Source organism: Sus scrofa, chromosome 3 (assembly GCF_054392235.1).
Source record: "Sus scrofa isolate SSC_HxYL_T2T_F1_AM1 chromosome 3, Sscrofa_HxYL_maternal_Yorkshire_Landrace_v2.0, whole genome shotgun sequence".
In the NCBI taxonomy this organism is placed as follows: domain Eukaryota; kingdom Metazoa; phylum Chordata; class Mammalia; order Artiodactyla; family Suidae; genus Sus; species Sus scrofa.
This window is the reverse complement of record NC_139385.1, coordinates 80573679-80594747: the sequence shown is the minus strand read 5'-3', so window position 1 is coordinate 80594747 and position 21069 is coordinate 80573679. Positions and strand designations below refer to the sequence as shown.

Genomic DNA, 21069 nt, shown 5'->3' with positions numbered 1-21069 from the left:
TTCTCCACACCCTCTCCAGCATTTGTTATTTGTAGACTTATTAATGATGGCCATTCTGACTGGTGTGAGGTGGTACCTCATAGTATTTTTGATTTGCATTTCTTTAATCATCAGTAATGTTGAGCATTTCTTCATGTGCTTGTTGGCCATCTATATACCTTATTTGAAGAAATGTCTATTCAGGTCTTTTGCCAATTTTTCCATTGGGTTGTGGCTTTTTTACTGTTGGGTTGTTAGATGATGTTTTAAACATGAACTGGGTTCTATGGCTAATACTTTACTTGGGATTTTGAATAAGACTGGTCTGTAAAGTTTTTTTTTTTTAATGGCTGCGCTCATGGCATATGGAGGTTCCCAGGCCAGAGACTGAATCTGAGCTGCAGTTATGAACTATGCCACAGCTGTGGCAACACCAGATCCTTTAACACACTGTGCCAGGCTGGGAATCGAATCCAGGCTCCACAGCAATCGAGATGCTGCAGTTGGATTGTTAACCCACTGGACCACAATAGGAACTGCTGTAAGTTCTTCTTTTTGCACAATATTTGTTGGATTTTAGGATCTATATTAATTATATTCATAAAAATAATTTGGAAGGATTTCTTTCTGTATATAAAATGGTTTAAATATAATGATGTATTAAGTTTGATGTTATTCACCTGTAAAATCATTTGGTTCCAGTTCTTTATTTTGGGTGAGGGTAGCTCTTGGAAAACTTTCCCTATTCCTTATATGTTAATGGAGAGTTTCTATCTCTTCTGAATTTACTTTTGGTTACTTTCATGGAGAATTATGCATTTCACACAAGTGTATCTATAGTTACCTTTTCTTTTTCTTTTTTGTCTTTTCTAGGGCCACACCCACAGCAATATGGAGGTTCCCAGGCTAGGGGTCTACTCAGGGCTGTAGCCACCGGCCTATGCCACAGCCACAGCAACGCCAGAGCTGAGCCGTGTCTGCGACCTACACCACAGCTCATGACAATGCCGGATCCTTAACCAACCCACTGAGGGAGACCAGGGGTCAAACCCACAACCTCATGTTTCCTAGTCGGATTTGTTTCCGCTGTGCCATGATGGGAACTCCTACTTTCTTCTTATTTTATATGTGCCTTCTTCCCAGTGCCCTTTTCCTGAAACTAAGTTAACTAATGGTTGTTCTATTTTCTATTTTTCACCCAAAGAACAAAACTGGATTTATTCATTTGTTCTACCATTCTCCATTTTCATGTTCATTACATTTTGTTTTTATTGGTTCCTTCCTTCAGTTTTTCTTAGGCTTGTTTTTTCTTTTTGTTTTGAGTTGCTTGCTTCATTTCTTTTTTTCTTTTTTCTTTTTGCATCCCCTGGTGGGCCTGAATCGGCTTCATTTATTTTTGTTTTTCTTGTTTCCTAACATATTTTTAAAGAATGAGATTAATATAGTTTAAAGCAATGAATTCTTCTCTTAGCTGTGCTTTTTTTGTATCCTATAGGTTCTGATATGTACTGTTTCATTACTGTTATTTTCTAGATACACTGCTGTAGTTTTTGCTTTAATTTCCTCTTTGACTCAAAGGCATTTTGTTTTTTTGTTTTGGGATTTTTTTTTTTTTGGGCCACACTGGCAGCAAGCAGAAGTTCCTGGGCCAGGGATTGAACATGGGCCACAGTAGTGACCTCAACTGCTGCAGTGAAATGCTACATCCTTAATCCACTGCGCCACATGGGAACTCCCTCAAAAGTTTTTTAACAGCTTGAAAATTTCCAAGTGGTAGAGACTTTTTGTTTTCTGTTTCTGCTATTTATCTTCAGTTTTTTCGCAATATATTCAGGGAATGTTGACTGAACTATTTGCACTTTTTGGAATTCCTCAAGGTTTGGGTTTATTTGTGGCTTACATATGGTCAACTTTTGTGAATATTCCATGAGCATTCAGAGAGATGCAAATTTCTTTTATACATATAACCATATTTATTTTACAAATGTTGATACTATGTTATTTGGTATACTGGTATTCAAAACTGATATATTTTCAATAGATTCCCCCTCCAACAAGCTCTCTGTACTGAATATATTCCATATGCTCCTCTTGATAATTCTCAACTTTTCTCTACTTTGTGCTCTAGCATTAAAGTGCTAATTTTAGGGAGTTCCCGTCGTGGCGCAGTGGTTAACGAATCCGACTAGGAACCATGAGGTTGCGGGTTCGGTCCCTGCCCTTGCTCAGTGGGTTAATGATCCGGCGTTGCCATGAGCTGTGGTGTAGGTTGCAGATGTGGCTCGGATCCCACGTTGCTGTGCCTCTGGTGTAGGCCGGTGGCTACAGCTCCGATTCAACCCCTAGCCTGGGAACCTCCATATGCCGCGGGAGCGGCTCAAGAAATAGCAACAACAACAACAAAAAAAGACAAAAAAAAAAAAAAAAGTGCTAATTAAAATTTTTTTTTTTTTGGTCTTTTTGTCTCTTTCCAGGGCCGCACCCACCCAGGAGGTTCCTAGGCTAGGGGTCTAATTGGAGCTGTAGCTGCCGACCTATGCCACAGCCACAGCAATGCAGGATCTGAGCTGCGTCTGTGACCTATACCACAGCTCACAGCAACACCAGATCCTTAACCCACTGAGTGAGGCCAGAGATGGAACCCACAAACTCATGGTTCCTAGTCAGATTCGTTAACCACTGAGCCACTACAGGAACTCCTATTCTTAGTCTTGTTTAGTGATTTTTGTTCCAAATTCAGTGATGTCAGATATTGCAATCATGCTCTTTTTGGAATCTAAAATATGACACAAATGAACTTACCTATGAAACAAAAATAGACTCACAGATATAGGTTCCCAAAGGGGAGGGGTGTAGGGGATGGATGGATTGGGAGTTCGGTATTAGCAGAGGCAAACTAGTATATATAGGATGGATAAACAACAGTGTCCTACTGTATAGCACTGGGAACTAATTCCATATCCTATGATACACCATAATGGAAAAAGAATGTGCGTGTGTATATATATGTATATATGTGTGTGTGTGTATATATATATGCATATATATGTATATGTGTATATATATATGGCTGAATCACTTTGCTGTATAGCAGAAATTAACATATTGTAAATCAACTACAATTTAATAAAATAAAATTAAAAATCATGTACTTTTTTTTTTTAACTGGGGGGGCCTTGCATTTGCCTTCTATACCTTTGCCCTTCCTTTTATTTTCAACCTTTCAGAACCTTTGTTGTAGCTGTGTCTCTAAATACAGCAGAGCTGTGCTTTGCAATCAAATATGTTTTTAAAGTTTTTAGTATGTCACATTTATTAATATGACAGATACAATTATTTAATTATATTAAGGTACACACTTTTTTCAGAGCTTTTGCAAGCTATATAAATTTGTTCTATATGTTTTTCTTATCATAATTAGAAAGGGTTGTATTTGTTTTAGTGGTTATCCTTGTAATTCCATTTTTATATAATTCCCCTAAGTTATTTATTTAGCAATATCCATTAACGAGCAATGAAAATCTCCACAAACATTGCTTTGGCAATTCTGGGTCTTTTGTGGTTCCACATAAATTTTAGGATTACTTATTCTAGTTCTGCGACTCTTTTATCACGATGCCTACTTTATTTGATATATTAATACTGCCACTTCTGCTTTGATTATTATCTTTTCCCATCCTTTTATTTTCAACCTACTTTTATTGTAATTTGAAGTTAGTCTCTTGTAGCGACTAACTGATATAGCTGAGGATATAGCTGAGTCATACCCACTCACCCCCACTCTGCCAATCTCTTTCTTTTAATTGGTGAATTAAAACCATTTGCATTTAATATAATTATTAGTAAGTCAACCCGCCAATTTATTTGTTGTGTTCTGTTTGTTCCCTCAGTTTTTCATTTCTCTCTTTCCTTTTACCTATTAATCTATGGGTTACTTGAATATTTTCTTAGAATTCCATTTTTTACCATTTTGACTGGAGTATAGAAAATTTAATTTCCTTTAAATCCTTTCACCCTCCCCTGTTTATAATTAACCTAAATACTTCCTCTCTATATATTAACACCATACCAATGTTTTAGTTTTTGCTTTAATTGTCAAATATAATTTAGAAGACTCAATAGAAAGTCTTTTGATTATGATTTTTATTCTGATTATATTTATCCATATTTTATTCTTTCCATTCTTCTTTCTTCCTTCTGATATTCTTTTACCATTTTCTGTTTCAAGAACTTCCTTTCGGAGTTCCCGTCGTGGCGCAGTGGTTAACGAATCCGACTAGGAACCATGAGGCTGCGGGTTCGATCCCTGCCCTTGCTCAGTGGGTCAAGGTTCCGGCGTTGCCGTGAGCTGTGGTGTAGGTCACAGACGCGGCTCGGATCCTGCGTTGCTGTGGCTCTGGCGTAGGCTGGCAGCTACAGCTCCGATTCGACCTCTAGCCCGGGAACCTCCATATGCCGCAGGAGCGGCCCAAGAAATGGCAAAAAGACAAAAAAAAAAAAAAAAAAAAAAAAAAAAAGAACTTCCTTTGGCCATTCTGCTAATGTAGGTGTTGGTGATAAATTCTCTTAGTTTCCCTTCATCTGAGAATATATTGATTTCTGATTCATTCCTTAAGGATACTTTTACTGGATACAGTGTTCTTTTACAGGTTAACAGTTCTGTTCTTTCAGCATTTGAAAAAGTTACACTTTCTCAGGTCTTCATGGTTTCAGATGAAAAAAACTTATCATTGCTTGATTGTTTCTCTCTTACAGGTAAGGTATCTTTAGGTTTTAGAATTTTGATTACGATGTGTCTTAGAATGGGTTTCTTTGCGTTTATCCTGTTTGGGCTTGCCAGCCTCTGAAATCTTTAGGCTAATAACTTTTGCCAAATTTGGGAAATTTTTTCAATGATTATTTCTTAAATATTTTTCCATCCCCAGTGATTATTTCTTAAATATTTTTCCTTTCCCTTTCCTCTTGGACTCTGATCACATAAATGTTACCTCTCTGTTATAGTCTCACAGGTTCCTTGGCTTTGCTAATTGAAAAAAACAAAACAAAACAAAACACAGTTTTTTTCTTTTTACAGCTACACCTAAGGCATATGGAAGTTCCTGGGCTGGGGTCAAACTGGAGCTGCAGTTGGGGCCTACACCACAGCCACAGCAACACCTGATCCAAGCCTCATCTGTGACCTAAACTGTAGCCTATGGCAACGCTGCCCATTGAGTGAGGCCAGGGATTGAACCTGCATCCTCACAGGTATTGCGATGAGCTCTTAACCTGCTGAGCCACAATGGGAACTCCTTTGTTAATTTTTTTGAAAGTCTCTTTTCTCTCCGTTGCTTAGATTGGGCAATTTCTATTCTATTTTCAAGTTCCTTTGTCCTCTCCATTTTGCTGTTGAGCCCACCCATGGTAGATTTTTGTTGCTAAAATTATGGGTATTGCATTTTTCGGTTCTAATTTTTTTTTTTTTTCTTTTAGGGTCACACCCATAGCATATGGAGGTTCCCAGGCTAGGAGTCTAACCAGAGCTACAGCTGCCAGCCCACGACACAGCCACAGCAACGAGGGATCCGAGTCTTGTCTGTGACCTACACCACAGCTCATGGCAATGCTGGATCCTTAACCCACTGAGTGGGGCTAGGGGACCAAACCTGCAACTTCACGGTTCCTAGTTGGATTTGTTTCCGCTGCGCCACAACGGGAACTCCCAGTTGGCTTTTCCTTATATATATTTTTTCTTTGGTGAGAAAGAAATATTTTCCACTTCTTCCAAACATATTCATAACTGCTTGCTGAAGTTATGACTTCTTATGATGACTACTTTGAAATCTTTTTCAGATAATTCTAACATCTGTGTCATCTCAGTGTTGGTGTTTATTGCCTTCTCATTCAAACTGAGATTTCCCTGGTTCTTGATAATCACGAGTGATTTTTAAAATTGTATTCTGGACATTTGGAGATCTTGTTTAAATCTTCAGCTTTGGCAGGCCTACTCTGACCCTGCACCAATGCGGGAAGTGAAGCTTCCATATAATTATTGCTAGGCTGGGGTATGACTCTATTTGGCTTCTGATTACAACCTGGAAGGGAGGGTGCCTTGTTACCTCTGTGTGGGGGTTGGAGTTCAGGTTCCTTGCATGTCCCCTACTGACACCCTGGGGGTAAGGAAGCTTCATTACAAGCAAGCTTTTCACTAGGAAAATGGTCCCAAAAGTGCTGGCTTCCCACTAGGCCCTCACTAACACCACCCTGCCTTGGAGGTAAAATGATGCCTCACTGCCATACTCCACATGGCCTTCACTCTGACTCCTCCATACCACCCCAGTAGGAAGTGAGGGGGGATAGATGTCTTGTTAACGTTAGTGGGACTAGGGGGAGTCCAAGCTCCTGCATGACTTCCATGGACACTCTGAGGGAGGTCTTATTCACACCAGGTAGGAATCAAACTCCTAACTCTCCATTAGGTCTTTTCTGACTGTCCCAGAAGCAAGGCTGCCTCAAGAAGAGGATGTACTAGAATCTGCAGTCTTTCTGTTCCCCAAGATTCTGAATTTTGTAAAGGGGAGAAAGTGAAGATTTGAATTTGAGGAAGAAAAGAGATGGCTGTCTATGTGTGAGGGGGCTTTTGTAAAAGCACTGCCCGAAGCCCAGCCTTTGCTTTCTGAAACCCTACGAGGAGTTTCATGTGAGTCCTATGTGGAACTCTAGAGAAAATATTCTCATGTTTCTGCAGAGTTGGGGCATTTTGAGCAAAAACCCCCTGGAACCTAGGTTAAAGGACAAGTCTTGGAAGTTAAAGAGTGATAGAGTAGCCAGATACCACTGAAGAAATTTAGATTTCTCTCCCTGTGTTTACATTTCAAAGGGGCTTGAGAGAGATGGATTTCTTACATTCCAAAGGGCTGTAAGTGCCAAGCTTTCTCTCCCTCTCTCAGGAGTGGAGGTGTGGGGGGAAGATGTGGACTATTTATACTCCAACATTAATAATTTGGGGGTTCCTCTTCTTCAGTACCCACCCCCCCCATGTGTAGGATGACAATCTGGCTCTCATTGCGTTGCTTGTGGGGTGTTGGGTATTGGGTATGGGCAATGGGCACAGTTATTGCTGTAAATAATAATAACTGTGATCTCTGCTCCAGAAATATCACATCTGCATTCAGGATAAAAATGAACAAATCTCGATATACTCACCACAAAGGGGAGGATGCACTCGTGTTGATTTTGTACAATGTATAAGCTGAAGAGAGACATGCGGCTGGGACCCATCAAGCTGCAGGCTAGAGAGAAAAAGTTTTGCAGAGCCTCACAGAGGTTGGAGCAGATGTCGGCCCAGGATGGCAGAGCGATATGCACAATGAGAAGCCTTGGAGGTTGCTGATAAATCTGTGTGGGACTAGAGGGCCCTTTGCTAGTAGTTGGTACATGATACATGGCAGCTGGGCCAGACATGGAACTGCAGACACTGCTTAGATATTCTCTACACCTGTAGGAAAGAACAGAGAAATCACTGGCTTTCATAAAAATGAATTTATATGGGAGTTCCCGTTGTGGCTCAGTGGTTAACGAATCCCACTAGGAACCATGAGGTCGTGGGTTCGGTCCCTGGCCTTGCTCAGTGGGTTAAGGATCTGGCATTGCCGTGAGCTGTGGTGTAGGTTGCAGACGCGGCTCGGATCCCGCATTGCTGTGGCTCTAGTGTAGGCTGGCGGCTACAGCTCCGATTGGATCCCTAGCCTGGGAACCTCTATATGCCATGGGAGTGGCCCAAGAAATGGCTAAAAGACAAAAAAAAAAAAAAAAAAAGAATTTATATGTTCTATTGAAACAATGAACATAGGTCTAGGGGACTAGTGCAGAAAGGAGTTAGACTAGGTACTAAATCAAGCTTCTTTAGGCTATCCCATTGTAATAGCTGCCAAGGGACCTAGATGTTTGCCTATAATGTAAGCCTGAGAATGCTTAGAGATGTTAAATGGAGCAAATCAAAAAGTCAGACTTCAGTCTCAAAGTAAGCTATCCGCCCTCAGAAACTTTGTTTCTTTACTGGCATTTATTGCATTGTGTTGTAATTTTTTTCTATGACTGCCTCTCCCACTATATTGTGAGCTTCCCAAGGATGGAGAACCTGTCTTGTAAATTCTATTTATCAGAGCTTAGCACAATGTTTATTTGGTACATAGAGAATCTTAAAAAGGAAAATATAACCACATTTTCCCCTTCAAGTCCCATTCAAGATCCTTTATGACTTGATCCTTCAACATTATTGGAGGCTATTCTTCACCTCATGCTTTTCACTGAAATAAAACCAAATATAGCATTCACTCCAGTGCATTTGCTCATGCTGTTGTCTCTACCTCCAACACCCTTGTCTTCTTTCTTTATTGGCTACTTACACTTATCCCCAGGGCTCAGATTTGGAATGGAGAACAAATGAGAACTTAGAACAAACATCAGGAATGAAAAGGTGACATCATTACAAATGCTCAGACATGGAAAGAGTTGCAAGAAGATGTAATGAAAAACTTTATACCAGTAAGTTTAATAAAATTGACAAAGCAGGAAGATGGGATAAAGGAAGACAAGAAGATGGGATAAAGTAAAGAAGGACAAGATGGAGTTTTCAAGGAAACATGTCTTGTGACAAACAAATATCATTCTTAATGGTAATGTTGAAAGTTTTCCACCCAAAGCAAGGAGCCTGCTCTCATGACTTCTACTCAACACAATAGCGAAGGTAGCAATAAGGCACACAGATAAACAAAAGCAAGTTAAGCAATAAAACTCTCATTGTTTGCCGTTTACCTGAATATTGATGTAGAAAGCAAGCTACAGTTTTATAATTTTCCCCCAAATCTTGTCATCTCTTATTAACTTTTATTTCTGGGCCAGAGATCAAATCTGAGCCTGAGCTGTGACCTATGCCACATCTGCATCAATGCTGGATCCTTTACCCACTCTGCGCCACAGTGGGAACTTCTACATGACATCTTTTTAAATTTCATTTTTAGTATGGTGATAATTATAGAAATAAAATTGATTTTTGTATAATAATTTTCTATTTAACAACACTGCTGCACTCTCTTATTAATTATAATAATTTATCTATAGAGCCTTGTGGACTTTTTGTTCACAGTCATTAGTCTGTGGATAAGGACATGCACCAGGGACACATGAACAAAGCCAGGAGTTCCTGTCGTGGCTCAGCAGAAACAAATACAACTAGGAACCATGAGATTGCGGGTTTGATCCCTGGTCTTGCTCAGCGGGTTAAGGATCCAGCATTGCTGTGAGCTGCGGTGTAGTTTGCAGACGAGGCTCAAATCTGGCATTGCTGTGGCTGTGGTGCAGGCCGGCAGCTACAGCTCCAATTAGACCCTTAGCCTGGGAACCTCCATATGCTGTGGGTGCGGCCCTAAAAAGACAAAAAGACAAAAAACAACAACGACAACAGCAACAACAACAACAACAAAACCAAAGCCAGCATCAAAAAGACTATTCATAATACCCTAGGTTTCAAACAACACAAATTTCAGTCAATATTAGAATAGATAAATTCTACTATATTCACACTTAAAAGTTACATGCAATGACATGAATGACTCTAAAAAACATAATATTGAATAAAAGACGAAAGACACAAAGAATGGGTATAGTATTATTCCATCAACATAGATTTTAAAAATAAGTAAAAATAATTATATTGTTTAGGGATGAGTACATTATGCTAAAACTATTTTTTTTTTGTTTTTTTTTTTTTTTTTTTTTTTGTCTTTTGTCTTTTTGTTGTTGTTGTTGCTATTTCTTGGGCCGTTCCCACGGCATATGGAGGTTCCCAGGCTAGGGGTTGAATCGGAGCTGTAGCCACCGGCCTACGCCAGAGCCACAGCAACGCGGGATCCGAGCCGCGTCTGCAACTTACACCACAGCTCACGGCAACGCCGGATCGTTAACCCACTGAGCAAGGGCAGGGTCCGAACCCGCAACCTCATGGTTCCTAGTCGGATTCGTTAACCACTGCGCCACGACGGGAACTCCTAAAACTATTTTTAAAGAGCAAAGAAATGATTATCAAAAAATTAGGGTGGTGATTTTCTCTAGAAAGGAAGGAGGGCATGATTAGAAGAGACAAAAGGAGGTCCTGGAGTGTTGGTGATGTTCTATTTTATAAGATTTTCTCTGTCTATATTTAACAATAAACATATTTCAAAAACAATACTAGGACAATCATAAAAGAATATGTTTTTTAGATTAAAAAAGTGTCCCCACCTCTGGGAACTGAGAACATTCTATATAATTGTTTTTTAGCTAAAGAATGCAAGAAAAATAAAAACTTCTTTGATTGTCCTTGGGTCCAAGAGAAAGATATTTATGATAATTTTCATCAATACTTGAGTTTAGGATTTTTTTTTGGGGGGGGGCTGCACTGACAATATACAGAAGTTCCTGGGCAGGGAATGAATCCAAACCACCCTGGTGACAACACAGGATCCTTAACTGCCAGGCCACCAGGGAACTCCAAGGATTTTTAAAAATGATCTAAGTCTGCAAAGATAAACGTGTTTCTCAAAATGAATCTGTGAAGTTATTCCTCTTCAAACTTTTCCTTTTGGATAGTGGAAGTCAGCATTTGTCATTGAACATTTTTTTTTTTTGTCCACACCTGTGGCATGTGGAAGTTCCTGGGCCACAGCAGTGACTCGAGCCGCAGCAGTGACAGTGCTGGACCTTTAACACACTGAGCCACAAGGGAACTCCAAAATTTTTTTACTGAGCTCCAATTGTGTGCTGTGTAAAGTGAACAAATAAATAAAAGAATATGCTAATATGTTGAAAGTAATCATCTTGACCCATAAATCCAAATCAATGTGTAACATTTACCAAGAAAACACATATCATAAATATCTTTGACCTTCTTTTTGTTTGGCTGTGCCTGTGGCATATGGAAGTTTCTGGGGCCAGGGATTGAATACACACCACGGCAGCAACCCAGACCACTGCAGTGACAATGCTGGATCCTTAACTCACTGTGCCACAAGAGAACTCCTCTTTAACTGTACTTTTAAATTAAGTGCATGAGACCAATGTAATGCTGAATTTCAGCCTAGCACAGATTGACACACACAAATAAGCATGCAGACAGAGCCTTTTTCTCCCTGCCTATCTTCTCTCACATCTGAAACTTGTGTCATTTTAGAGTATAGGCAGTGCTGATTTTACATGGTTCCAAAATATACAAATATTGCTTATACTTAATTAACATCAGTCCTCCATTGACACAATTGCCATAGAATGTTAACTATAATTACATAAAAGTACAAACCACAGCTGGCTCTTCAGCCCACAAATCACTACATAAATAACAGGTGCATGTCATGATCAGTAATCAACTATGCCACTTCTTTCAAAGTCTGCTGGTGTTGAGTCACTATGGATCTCTTATTCAGGTTAAGTACAGACAGCCAAGGGCACCTGTTTTACCTCCTTGTTTCCTAGTGATAAACCCACTTTTTATTTTTGTTGACATCTTACAAAAATAGATAACTGAGAGAGGAAATTGGCCAAGAAAGATGAAGTTGTAGCAAAGAAATGAGAAGTGGTCATACTGAAAATGAGAGTTGAACATAAATGGAGTTGCAGAAGAAAGAATTGAGTGTAAGAATATTGATAATGCTGCTATTTAATAGACTCTAGACAAGCAGACAGAAGAATTTAGTGAAGGTGAGCTTATCAACATAAATGAGGAAGGCAGTCATGACAAAAAGTATGAACATGTTCCAGAAAAAGTAAACCTGGCAAAAAATTTCATATTAAAGGAACTCTTGGAGACATTTCACAAAATCAAAACTCAAAGGATAAAATGTTGGAAGTTGATTGAAACTTAGAAAGGACTATAACAACTTGGTAAGGCATAGAGAACTGCTTGCTCTACAAGTTATACTGAGAAGAAGACAAGCACAAACACTGTTCAAACCATTCTTGATAATGGTTTGGTGCAAACAGGTACTAATTTTACTATTTTTCATTTTCCTGTACACTTAAAACTGACAGACAATTTCTAATGTTTTGACAATTTTGAGAGATCTCAGAGCAATGTAATTTTTCTCATTGATTATTAAGATCACTTTGAATGGTTGCAGCTTCCCGGGTCATTTTTAGATCTCTTCTTTTTGTGCAATTCCAATACTGTTTTTTGAATGAGGTAAGAGGCAACTCTCTTCATTATACCCTCAAACATGCATCTTGATGTGTCTGGGCATAGTACTAAGCAGCATCTATTTCTGACCCCATACTCTCAACTTTTGACAAGAACTGTCCACTTACTGGTGTCCCTCTGCAATCTGTTTAATCTGGGCCTTGAACCAAAAGTAATCAAATACTCCCTTACCAAAAACTCTTCAATGGCTTCCAATCACACTTGAACAAAATCTGAAACTCTTACCCTCGCTCTGAAAATTCTTCCCATGTCCTCTTCCCACTTTCCATCCTCATGCACCCGCCGCTCGTGGCCAACTCCCCTCTCATCCTCCACCTTCTCCTAACCCCTGGTGCGCCTTTCAGCTCAGCACAGGTGGTTAGCCTCTTGCTGTCCTCAGATATTCTTTTTTTTTTGGTCTTTTTAGGGCTGCTCCTGTGGCATATGGAGGTTCCCAGGCTAGGGGTCCAATCGGAGCTGCAGCCACCGGCCTGCACCATAACCACAGCAACTTGGGATCCAAGCTGCATCTGCGAACTACACTGCAGCTCATGGCAATGCTGGATCCTTAACCCACTGAGCGAGGCCAGGTATCGAGCCCACAACCTCATGGTTCCTAGTCAGATTCATTTCTGCTGTACCATGATGGGAACTCCTGTCCTCAGATATTTTTTTCTGAGTATCCCCTCCTTAACCCTACTCATCCTTTCGGTCTGAATAGCTTAGGGACTCTTTATATACCCCCATAAAAGTGCCTATACCCTTTTACAGCTCTCAGGACACTCTATGTGTGACAAGTAACTCAATGGTTCTCCTTTCCCGCGGGGCATTAAAAATTTCGTGGATCCAGGGAGTTCTTGTGATGACTCTGGGGTAAGGAACCTCACTAGTACCCATGAGGACGTGGGTTTGATCCCTGGCGTATCTCAGTGGGTTAAGGATCTGGCGTTGCTGTGGCATAGGCTGGCATCTGCAGCTCAGATTCCACCCCTAGCCTGGGAACTTCCATGTGCTGTGGGTGGAGCCATAAAAAGACAAAAAACAAAAAACCAACCCCCCAACTACCCCCCCCAAAACTCGTGGATCTCAAGCATTTTTGCTTCCTTATTAAAAAAAAAAAAAAAAGATTTTCGTGGGCCCTCAAACTTCATCATCCCCCCACCCCCACGCAAGGAAAAAGAACTAAAACGAAAAACCTTCTCTTCCACCCTAAGGGTTCAGTTTTCTTCTGACTTCGAAAGAAGTTAATGCATTTAATCTCAAAGGCCCTTGGCACGGTGCCTACCCCGCCGGACAGAATTGCTGCCCAGTCCCCAGGCCTGGGAGAAGCAGCGAAAAGACTGGGCTCGGTCTGTCCTGGCCTCACACCCGCGTGCGGAGGGCGAGCTCCGGCCCACGGTGGGACCCGGGCTCTAGGCGTCAGGCCGCCCAGCACTTGCCTCTCCAACCTCTGCCTCAGGGCAGGCGCCCCGCCCGTCCAGCTCGGCCAAGCCCTTCCCACCAGGCGACACCCTTGACCCTCCTCCTACCCCGACGCCTGGAGAAGCGCAGAGGACCACAGTCAAGAAGGCAAAGACCCAGTTACTTGGCACTTCCGGCTCCCTGCTGGCGCCGGAGCTGTGGGACAGGGCGCCCCCACCAGGCCGGGCGGCTCACTGCAGACGGCACCTCAGGGTCTGCCTCAGGCTGCACCTCAGGACCACCGTCTTGGGGGTGGGGGGTGGCGCCAGGGGACTAACACTTCTTTGGTCCTTAGGTAGAGTTTTGGATTTCTGCTGGGAATGTTATGCTAAACCTGACACTTCCTCAAGTTAACCTTCCCCCGTGCAACATTCCCGGGTCCTGCCCTGATCCTGGCTTTAAATTTCTTTAAAGTTTGGCTGCACCACTGGCATGTGGAAGTTCAGGGGCAAGAGCTCCAACTCTCGCACCACAGCAGGGACCCACGCCACTGCAGTGACAACTGCTGGATACTTAACCCCCTATGCCACAAGGGTACTCCACTCAGTCACTTTTTTCCTCTTCAGTGTTATAGAGATATAACTGACATATAGCGTTGTATGTGTTTAAGGTGTCCAGCATAAATGATTTGACCTACATACATCATTACCATGATATGTTTACTGAACACACATCATCTCATGTATATACAAAGTTAAAGAAATAAAAAACTTTTTCTTGTGATAACTTTCCTGTCAACTTTCATGTATAACATAGAGCAGTGTTACTCATATTGTAAATTATATCCCTAATACTTATTTATTTTATTTTACTTTATTTTATTTTTAAGTTGTTTCAAACTGGTTTATTTAGGGGTTCCACTTTCACTCCTCGATAGATTTTATGTATTTCTCATATGCTTCTTCACCCATTAGTTCATCCAGTTCTGAAGGTTACTGAGTGTCATCTTGATCAGCCAACCATCTTCATAACAAGATTTGTTGACAAGTCCTGGATTTTCTTCTAGAGCTTCATTAATTGCAGTTACTTCTCCTGATAGAGGAGAATAGAGTTCACTAGCAGCTTTCACACTTTCCAAAGCACCGAACTCTTCTTGTTTGTTCAATTTTGTCCCAACTTCAGGCAGACTACAGTAAACATCTCCCAAAGCTTCCTGTGCAAAATCGCTGATTCCCACTGTTCCAATGCCATTTTCTGCTGTTATCCATTCATGTTTGTGAATTTTCGCTCTGAGAGCAGAGCAGGGCCGGTGCGCCTCAACTGGACGGCGCCCGCCCACAGCCCCCAAGGCCCGCGGCAGGCAGGGCGCTGAGGGCGCAGAGAACAGCGCGTAGGAAGCGCCACGTTCGCAGGGGTGCCCTTATTTATTTTATACCTGGAAGTTTGTACCTTTAGACTGCCTTCATCCACTCCCCTCCCTCCATCCCCCTCTGGCTCTGTTAACCACAAATCTGATTTCTCTTCTATGAATTCGCTTGTTTGTTTTTGAAGTATAGCTGACTTACAACACTATTTAGTTCCTGCTATACAACATAGTGCTTTGGTATTTCTATACATTTCAAACTGAACAACACAATATGTTTAGTTACCATCTGTCACAACACAAAGGATATTATATGTACCGTCTCTAATCCTCACACTGTACATTTAATATCTGACATTAATTTGTTTTGCAGCTGGAGGTTTGTACCTCTTACACTTCCTCACTGTCTTTCCATCCCACTCCACTCCCTCACTTCTGGCAAACACTTGTTTGTTTTCTGTATCCATAACATTGCTTTTGTTTTGTTATGGTTGGTTGTTCATTTGTTTTTTAGGTTCCACATATAAGTGAAATCATAAAATATTTGCAATTCTCTTTCTGACTTATTTCACTTGGCCTAATACTGCTTAGGTGCATCCGTGTTGTTGCAGGTGGCAAGATTTCACTCTTTTTTACCACTGGGTAATATTCTGTTGTAAATATGTATATATTTATATTGCATCTTTATCCATTCATCTGTTGATGGGCTCTTGGGTTGCTTCCATATCTTGGCTATTCTAAATAATGTTGCAATGAATATAGAGGTGCATATATCATTTCTAATGAGTGTTTTCATTTTCTTTGGACAAATAATCAGGAGTGGAATTGCTGGATCATATAGTAGTTCTATTTTTAATTTGTTAAGAATTCCTTGGTAGGCTAGTGATTAAGGATCTGGTATTGTCATTACTGTGGCTTGGGTCACTGCTATGGCAAGGATTCGATCCTTAGCCTGGGATCTCCCACATGCCACAGGCATGGCCTAACAACAAACAAATAATTTGTTGAGCAATCTCCATACTGCTTTGCATAGAGGCTGCACCAATTTACATTCCCACCAACAGTGCATTTTCTCCTTATCCTTGCCAACACTTATTATTTGTTGTCTTTTTGGTACTAGCCATAGTAACAGGTATGAGGTGACATTTCATTTTGATTTCGATTTGCATTTCCTTGATAATTAATAATCTTGAACATCTTTTCATGTGTTTGTTGTCATCTGCATGTTTTTGGAAAAATGTGTATTTAAGTCCTCCGCCCATTTTTTAATTGGGTTGTTTTTCTGTTGTTGAATTGTAGGGATCTTTGCATATTTGGGGTATTAATATCTTAGTTTTCTCAGCACCATTTGTTGAAGAGGCTATCTTTTCCTCATTGTATATTCTTTGCTCCTTTGTCATAGATTAATTGCTCGTATAAGTGTGACTTCATTTCTGGGCTTTATATTCTGTTCTATTGATCTATGTGACCGTCTTTTTTCTTCCTTTTTTGGTTGCCCTGTGGCATATGGATTTCCTGGGCCAGGGATCAGATCCAAACTGCAGCTGTGACCTATGCTGCTGCAGCAATGCTGGATCCTTAACCCACTGTACTGGGCTGGGAATCTAACCTGTGTTCCACCTGATCATGGAGTATGAGCCTTTTAATGTACTTTTTTTTTTTTTTTTGTCTTTTTTTGCTATTTCTTTGGGCCGCTCCCGTGGCATATGGAGGTTCCCAGGCTAGGAGTCTAATCAGAGCTGTAGCCGCCAGCTTACACCACAGTCACAGCAATGTGGGATCCGAGTCGCGTCTGCAACCTACACCACAGCTCATGGCAATGCCAAATCCTTAACCCACTGAGCAAGGGCAGGGACCGAACCCGAAACCTCATGGTTCCTAGTAGGATTTGTTAACCACTGTACCACGATGGGAACTCCTTAATGTACTTTTTAATTCAATTTTATAATATTTTTTTGAGGATTTTTACATCAATGTTCATCAGTGATATTGGCTTATAATTTTCCTTTTTAGATATTTAAGCAGCCTCATAGAGAGGTCGGTGTGGACAGGAATAAAGATTTACTGCCAACAGCCAGGATCAATTTGCCCGTCATGGAAAACTGTCATTCCTGAAGTGGATCCTCCAACCATGGTCAAGACTTCAGATGGCTGCAGCCACATCTGATATCTTGACTGTATCCTCAAGACAGACCGGGAGCCAGACCACCTAGCGAAACTACTGAATTTCTAATACAAGGAAACTGTGAGTTAGTAAATGTCTATTGTTGTTTTAAGCCACTAAATTCTGAGGTAACAATTTGTTTTTTTTGTTATGCAGCCTAGATAACTAATATGTCAGGATGAAAGAGGAGAAAGCAAAGATTATCTCCAAGACTCTAAACTGGAGGATTAAATGCTTGAAGAAGGAGCAGGGGTTGGGATGGGAGACAGAGTGAGTTATACTCAGGCTCTTTGTTTGTGTTGATGGTAGGATATCCAAGTGGACATGTCGCTAGGCAGTTTTTGACCCTCGCCTTCAATGGCCTACTTGGCCTTATTACTTCTGTGAAAACTTGATTTTTCCCAGGTAAAACATATCCCTTCTGAGCACTTATTGCATATTATCATGTTAAACATGAATCACTTTGTATTGCAACCATCTATTTGCAGTATTTGCTTACATACCTGCCTTATTACACTGTGAGATCCCTAAGGCCAAGGACCATCATTTTTTGTATTTCTTGTATTACTGTATCTTTGTGTGTGTGTGTGTGTGTGTGTGTGTGCGCGCGCGCGTGAGTGTGTTTTGCATCGTGCCTGGCACAATGCTTACAAAAAAGTAGTAATTTTGAGAAACTTGGTGTGTGTACCCATTCCTCACATATTTTCCCTATTACAACGGATGTGAAAATTGGAGTTTTTGCTTTTTAAGGAGTGGCAATGTAATTTTTAATTGATTATTTATTTTCATTCTCTTAGGAGATTCTAATACATATATTTCAATTGAAGTATAGTAGATTTACAATGTTGTATTAATTTCAGATGTATGGCAAAGTGATTCAGTTATGCACATATAAATATATATTATTTTTCAGATTCTTTTCCATTATAGGTTATTACAAGATATTGAATATAGTTCCCTATGCTATACAGTAGGTCCTTGTTGTTTATCTATTTTATGTATAGTAGTATGTATCTGTTAATCTCAACCCCCTAATTTGGCCCCTTTGGCAACCACAAATTTGTTTTCTATGTCTGTGAGTCTGTTTCTGCTTTGTGAATAAGTTCATTTGTATCTTTTTTTTTTTGGATTCCACATATAAGTGATATCATATGGTATTTGTCTTTTTCTTTCTAATTTACTTCAGATTATCGTAGAGTATGATAATCTCTAGGTCCAACCATATTGCTGCAAATGGCATTATTCATTCTTTTTATGGCTAGTAATATTCCATTGCATATATATACCACATCTTCTTTATCCATTTATCTGTCTGTGGACACTCAAAATAGTGTGATATTGGCACAAAAACAAACACATGGATCAATGGAACAGAACAGAAAGCCCAGAAATAAACCCACACACCTATGGTCAATTAATCTTTGACGAAGGAGGCAAGAATATATAGTGGAGAAGAGACAGTCTCTTCAGCAAGCAGTGTTGAGAAAGCTGGACAGCTGCATGTAAATCAATGAAGTTAGATCACTCCCTCACCCATACATAAAAATAAACTCAAAATGGCTTAAAGACTTAAATATAAGACATTACACCATAAAACTCCTGGAAGAGAACACAGGCAAAATATTCTCTGACCTAAACTAATAGCAATACTTTGTCAGATGAGTCTTTCAAGGCAAAATAAACAAAAGCAAAAATAAACAAATGGGGAGTTCCCGTTGTGGCACAGTGGTTAACGAATCCAACAGGAACCATGGGGTTGCGGATTCGATCCCTGGCCTTGCTCAGTGAGTTAAGGATCCCGCGTTGCTGTGGCTCTGGCGTAGGCTGGTGGCTACAGCTCCAATTCGACCCCTAGCCTGGGAACTTCCATATGCCGTGGGAGCAGCCCTAGAAAAGGCAAAAAGAAAAAAAAACAAACAAAAAAAACCAAATGGGACCTAATCAAACTTACAAGCTTTTGCACAGCAAAGGAAACTATAAACAAAATGAAAAGACAACCTATGGAATGGGAGAAACTATTTGCAAATGATGTGACTGATGAATGATTACATTCCAAAATATATAATCATACAGCTCAATATAAAAAAACCCCAATCCAAAAATGGGCACAAGGTCTAAATAGACATTTCTCCACAGAAGACATACGAATAGCCACAAAGCACATGAAAAGATTCTCAGCATCGCTACCTATTAGAGAAATGCACATCAAAACTACAAATTAGGTATTACCTCACACAAGTCAGAATGACCATCATCAAAAACTCTACAAATAATAAATGCTGGAGAGGGTGTGAACAAAAAGGAACCTTCCTACACTGTTGGTGGGAATGTAAATTGGTACAACCACTGTGGAGAACTGTGAGAAGTTTCCTTAAAAAACTAAAAATAGAGTAACCATATGATCCAGTGATCCCACTCCTGGGCACATATCCAGAGAAAACCATCATTTGAAAAGATACATGCACCTTAATGTTCACTGCAGCACAAATTACAACAGCCAAGACATGGAAGCAACCTAAATATCTATCGACAGAGGAATGGGTAAAGAGGATGTACTACATATACACAGTGGAATATAACCCAGCCATAAAAAAGAATAAAATAATGCCATTTGCAGCAGCATACATGAACCTAGAGATTACCTATTATCACCAGTCAGACAAAGACAAATATCATATAATATCACTTATATGTGGAACCTAAAAAAATGATACAAATGAACTTATTTACAAAACAGAAACAGACTTTGAAAACAAATTTATTGTTACCAAAGGGGAAAGGTGGAGGGGGAGGGATAAATTAGGAGTTTGGGATTAATATATACACACTACTATGTATAAAATAGATGAATCCACAAGGATCTACTGTATAGCAAAAGGAACTCTATTAACATAGCATAATAACTTATATGGGAAAAGAATCCGAAAAAGAATGGATATATGTATATGTATAACAGAATCACTTTGCTGTACAGCCAAAACTAACACAACATTGTAAATCAACTATACTTCAATAAAAGTAAAAATTAATTTAAAAAGGGGCAGAAGACCTAAATACACATTTCTCCAAAGAAGGCATACAGGTGTCCAACAGGCACACGAAAAGATGCTCAATATCGTTAATTATTAGAGAAATGCAAATCAAAACTACAATGAGGTATCACCTCACACCAGTGGTGACGGCCATTACCAAAATAATCTACAAATAATAAATGATGGAGAGGGTGTAGAGAAAAGGGAACCCTCCTACATTGTTGGTGGGAATATAAATTGGTGTAGCCACTGTGGAGAATAGTGTGGGTGTCATTTAAAAAAAACTCGACTGGGAGTTCCCTGTGTGGCTCGATGGGTTAGGAACCTGACTAGTATCCATGAAGATGCGGTTGGAACCCTGGCCTCCCTCAGTGGGTTAAGGATCAGGTGCTGTCACAAGGTGCAGCATGAGTTGCAGCCTTGGCTTGGATCTGGCGTTGCTGTGATGTGTAGGCTGGCAGCTGCAGCTCCAATTCATTCCTAGCCTGGGAACTTCCATATGCTGCAGGTGAGGCCCTGAAAACCAAAAAAAAAAAAAAAAAAAAAAAAAAAAAAGCAAAAAGGACGCCCCTCCAACAACAACAACAACGGAAAACCCACAAAAAAAAAATCTGGAGTTACCACGTTATCCATCAATCCCACGCCTCGGCTTATATCCACAAAAGATGGAAACTAATTCAAAAAGACAGTTCACCCCAATGTTCACAGCAGCACTGCTTACAATAGCCAAAACATGGAAACTGGAATTTTTGGAGCGGCCTTTGCAAATTTGCCACTCTGGGTCCTGGGGTGACAAGCCTTTTCCAGTTTTGCGGTAAACTCCCACCTACCCCTGGGTCTAGCTCCCACCTTACGTGGGTGGGTTGGGCTTCGTCTCTCCTTAGCCCCGCCTCCACACAACGCCCAAGGCTGGAGGAGAAAATCAGCCCGATCATTGGTCCAT

General features: G+C 40.4%; 1 protein-coding gene and 1 pseudogene across 4 annotated transcripts in view; both read right to left on the bottom strand.

Annotated features, from left to right (window-relative positions):
• The window catches only part of M1AP (meiosis 1 associated protein), an 82233-nt gene extending 68489 nt beyond the window's left edge, over positions 1-13744 (bottom strand). For 2 of the 4 annotated variants that reach the window (XM_085018857.1, XM_085018858.1), the window contains exons 1-2: positions 13606-13744; positions 7165-7456 (exon numbers count right to left, since the gene is read on the bottom strand). In XM_085018857.1, coding sequence (XP_084874983.1) covers positions 7165-7422 — 258 coding nt within the window. In that variant the 5' untranslated portion in view covers positions 7423-7456; positions 13606-13744. The remainder of the gene's footprint in view (positions 1-7164; positions 7457-13605) is intronic. The other 2 variants (XM_085018856.1, XM_005662438.3) reach the window with 1 other exon arrangement.
• Positions 13745-14457: 713 nt separating this feature from the next.
• Positions 14458-21061, bottom strand: LOC100517819 (glycine cleavage system H protein, mitochondrial pseudogene; annotated as a pseudogene).
• Positions 21062-21069: the final 8 nt, after the last annotated feature.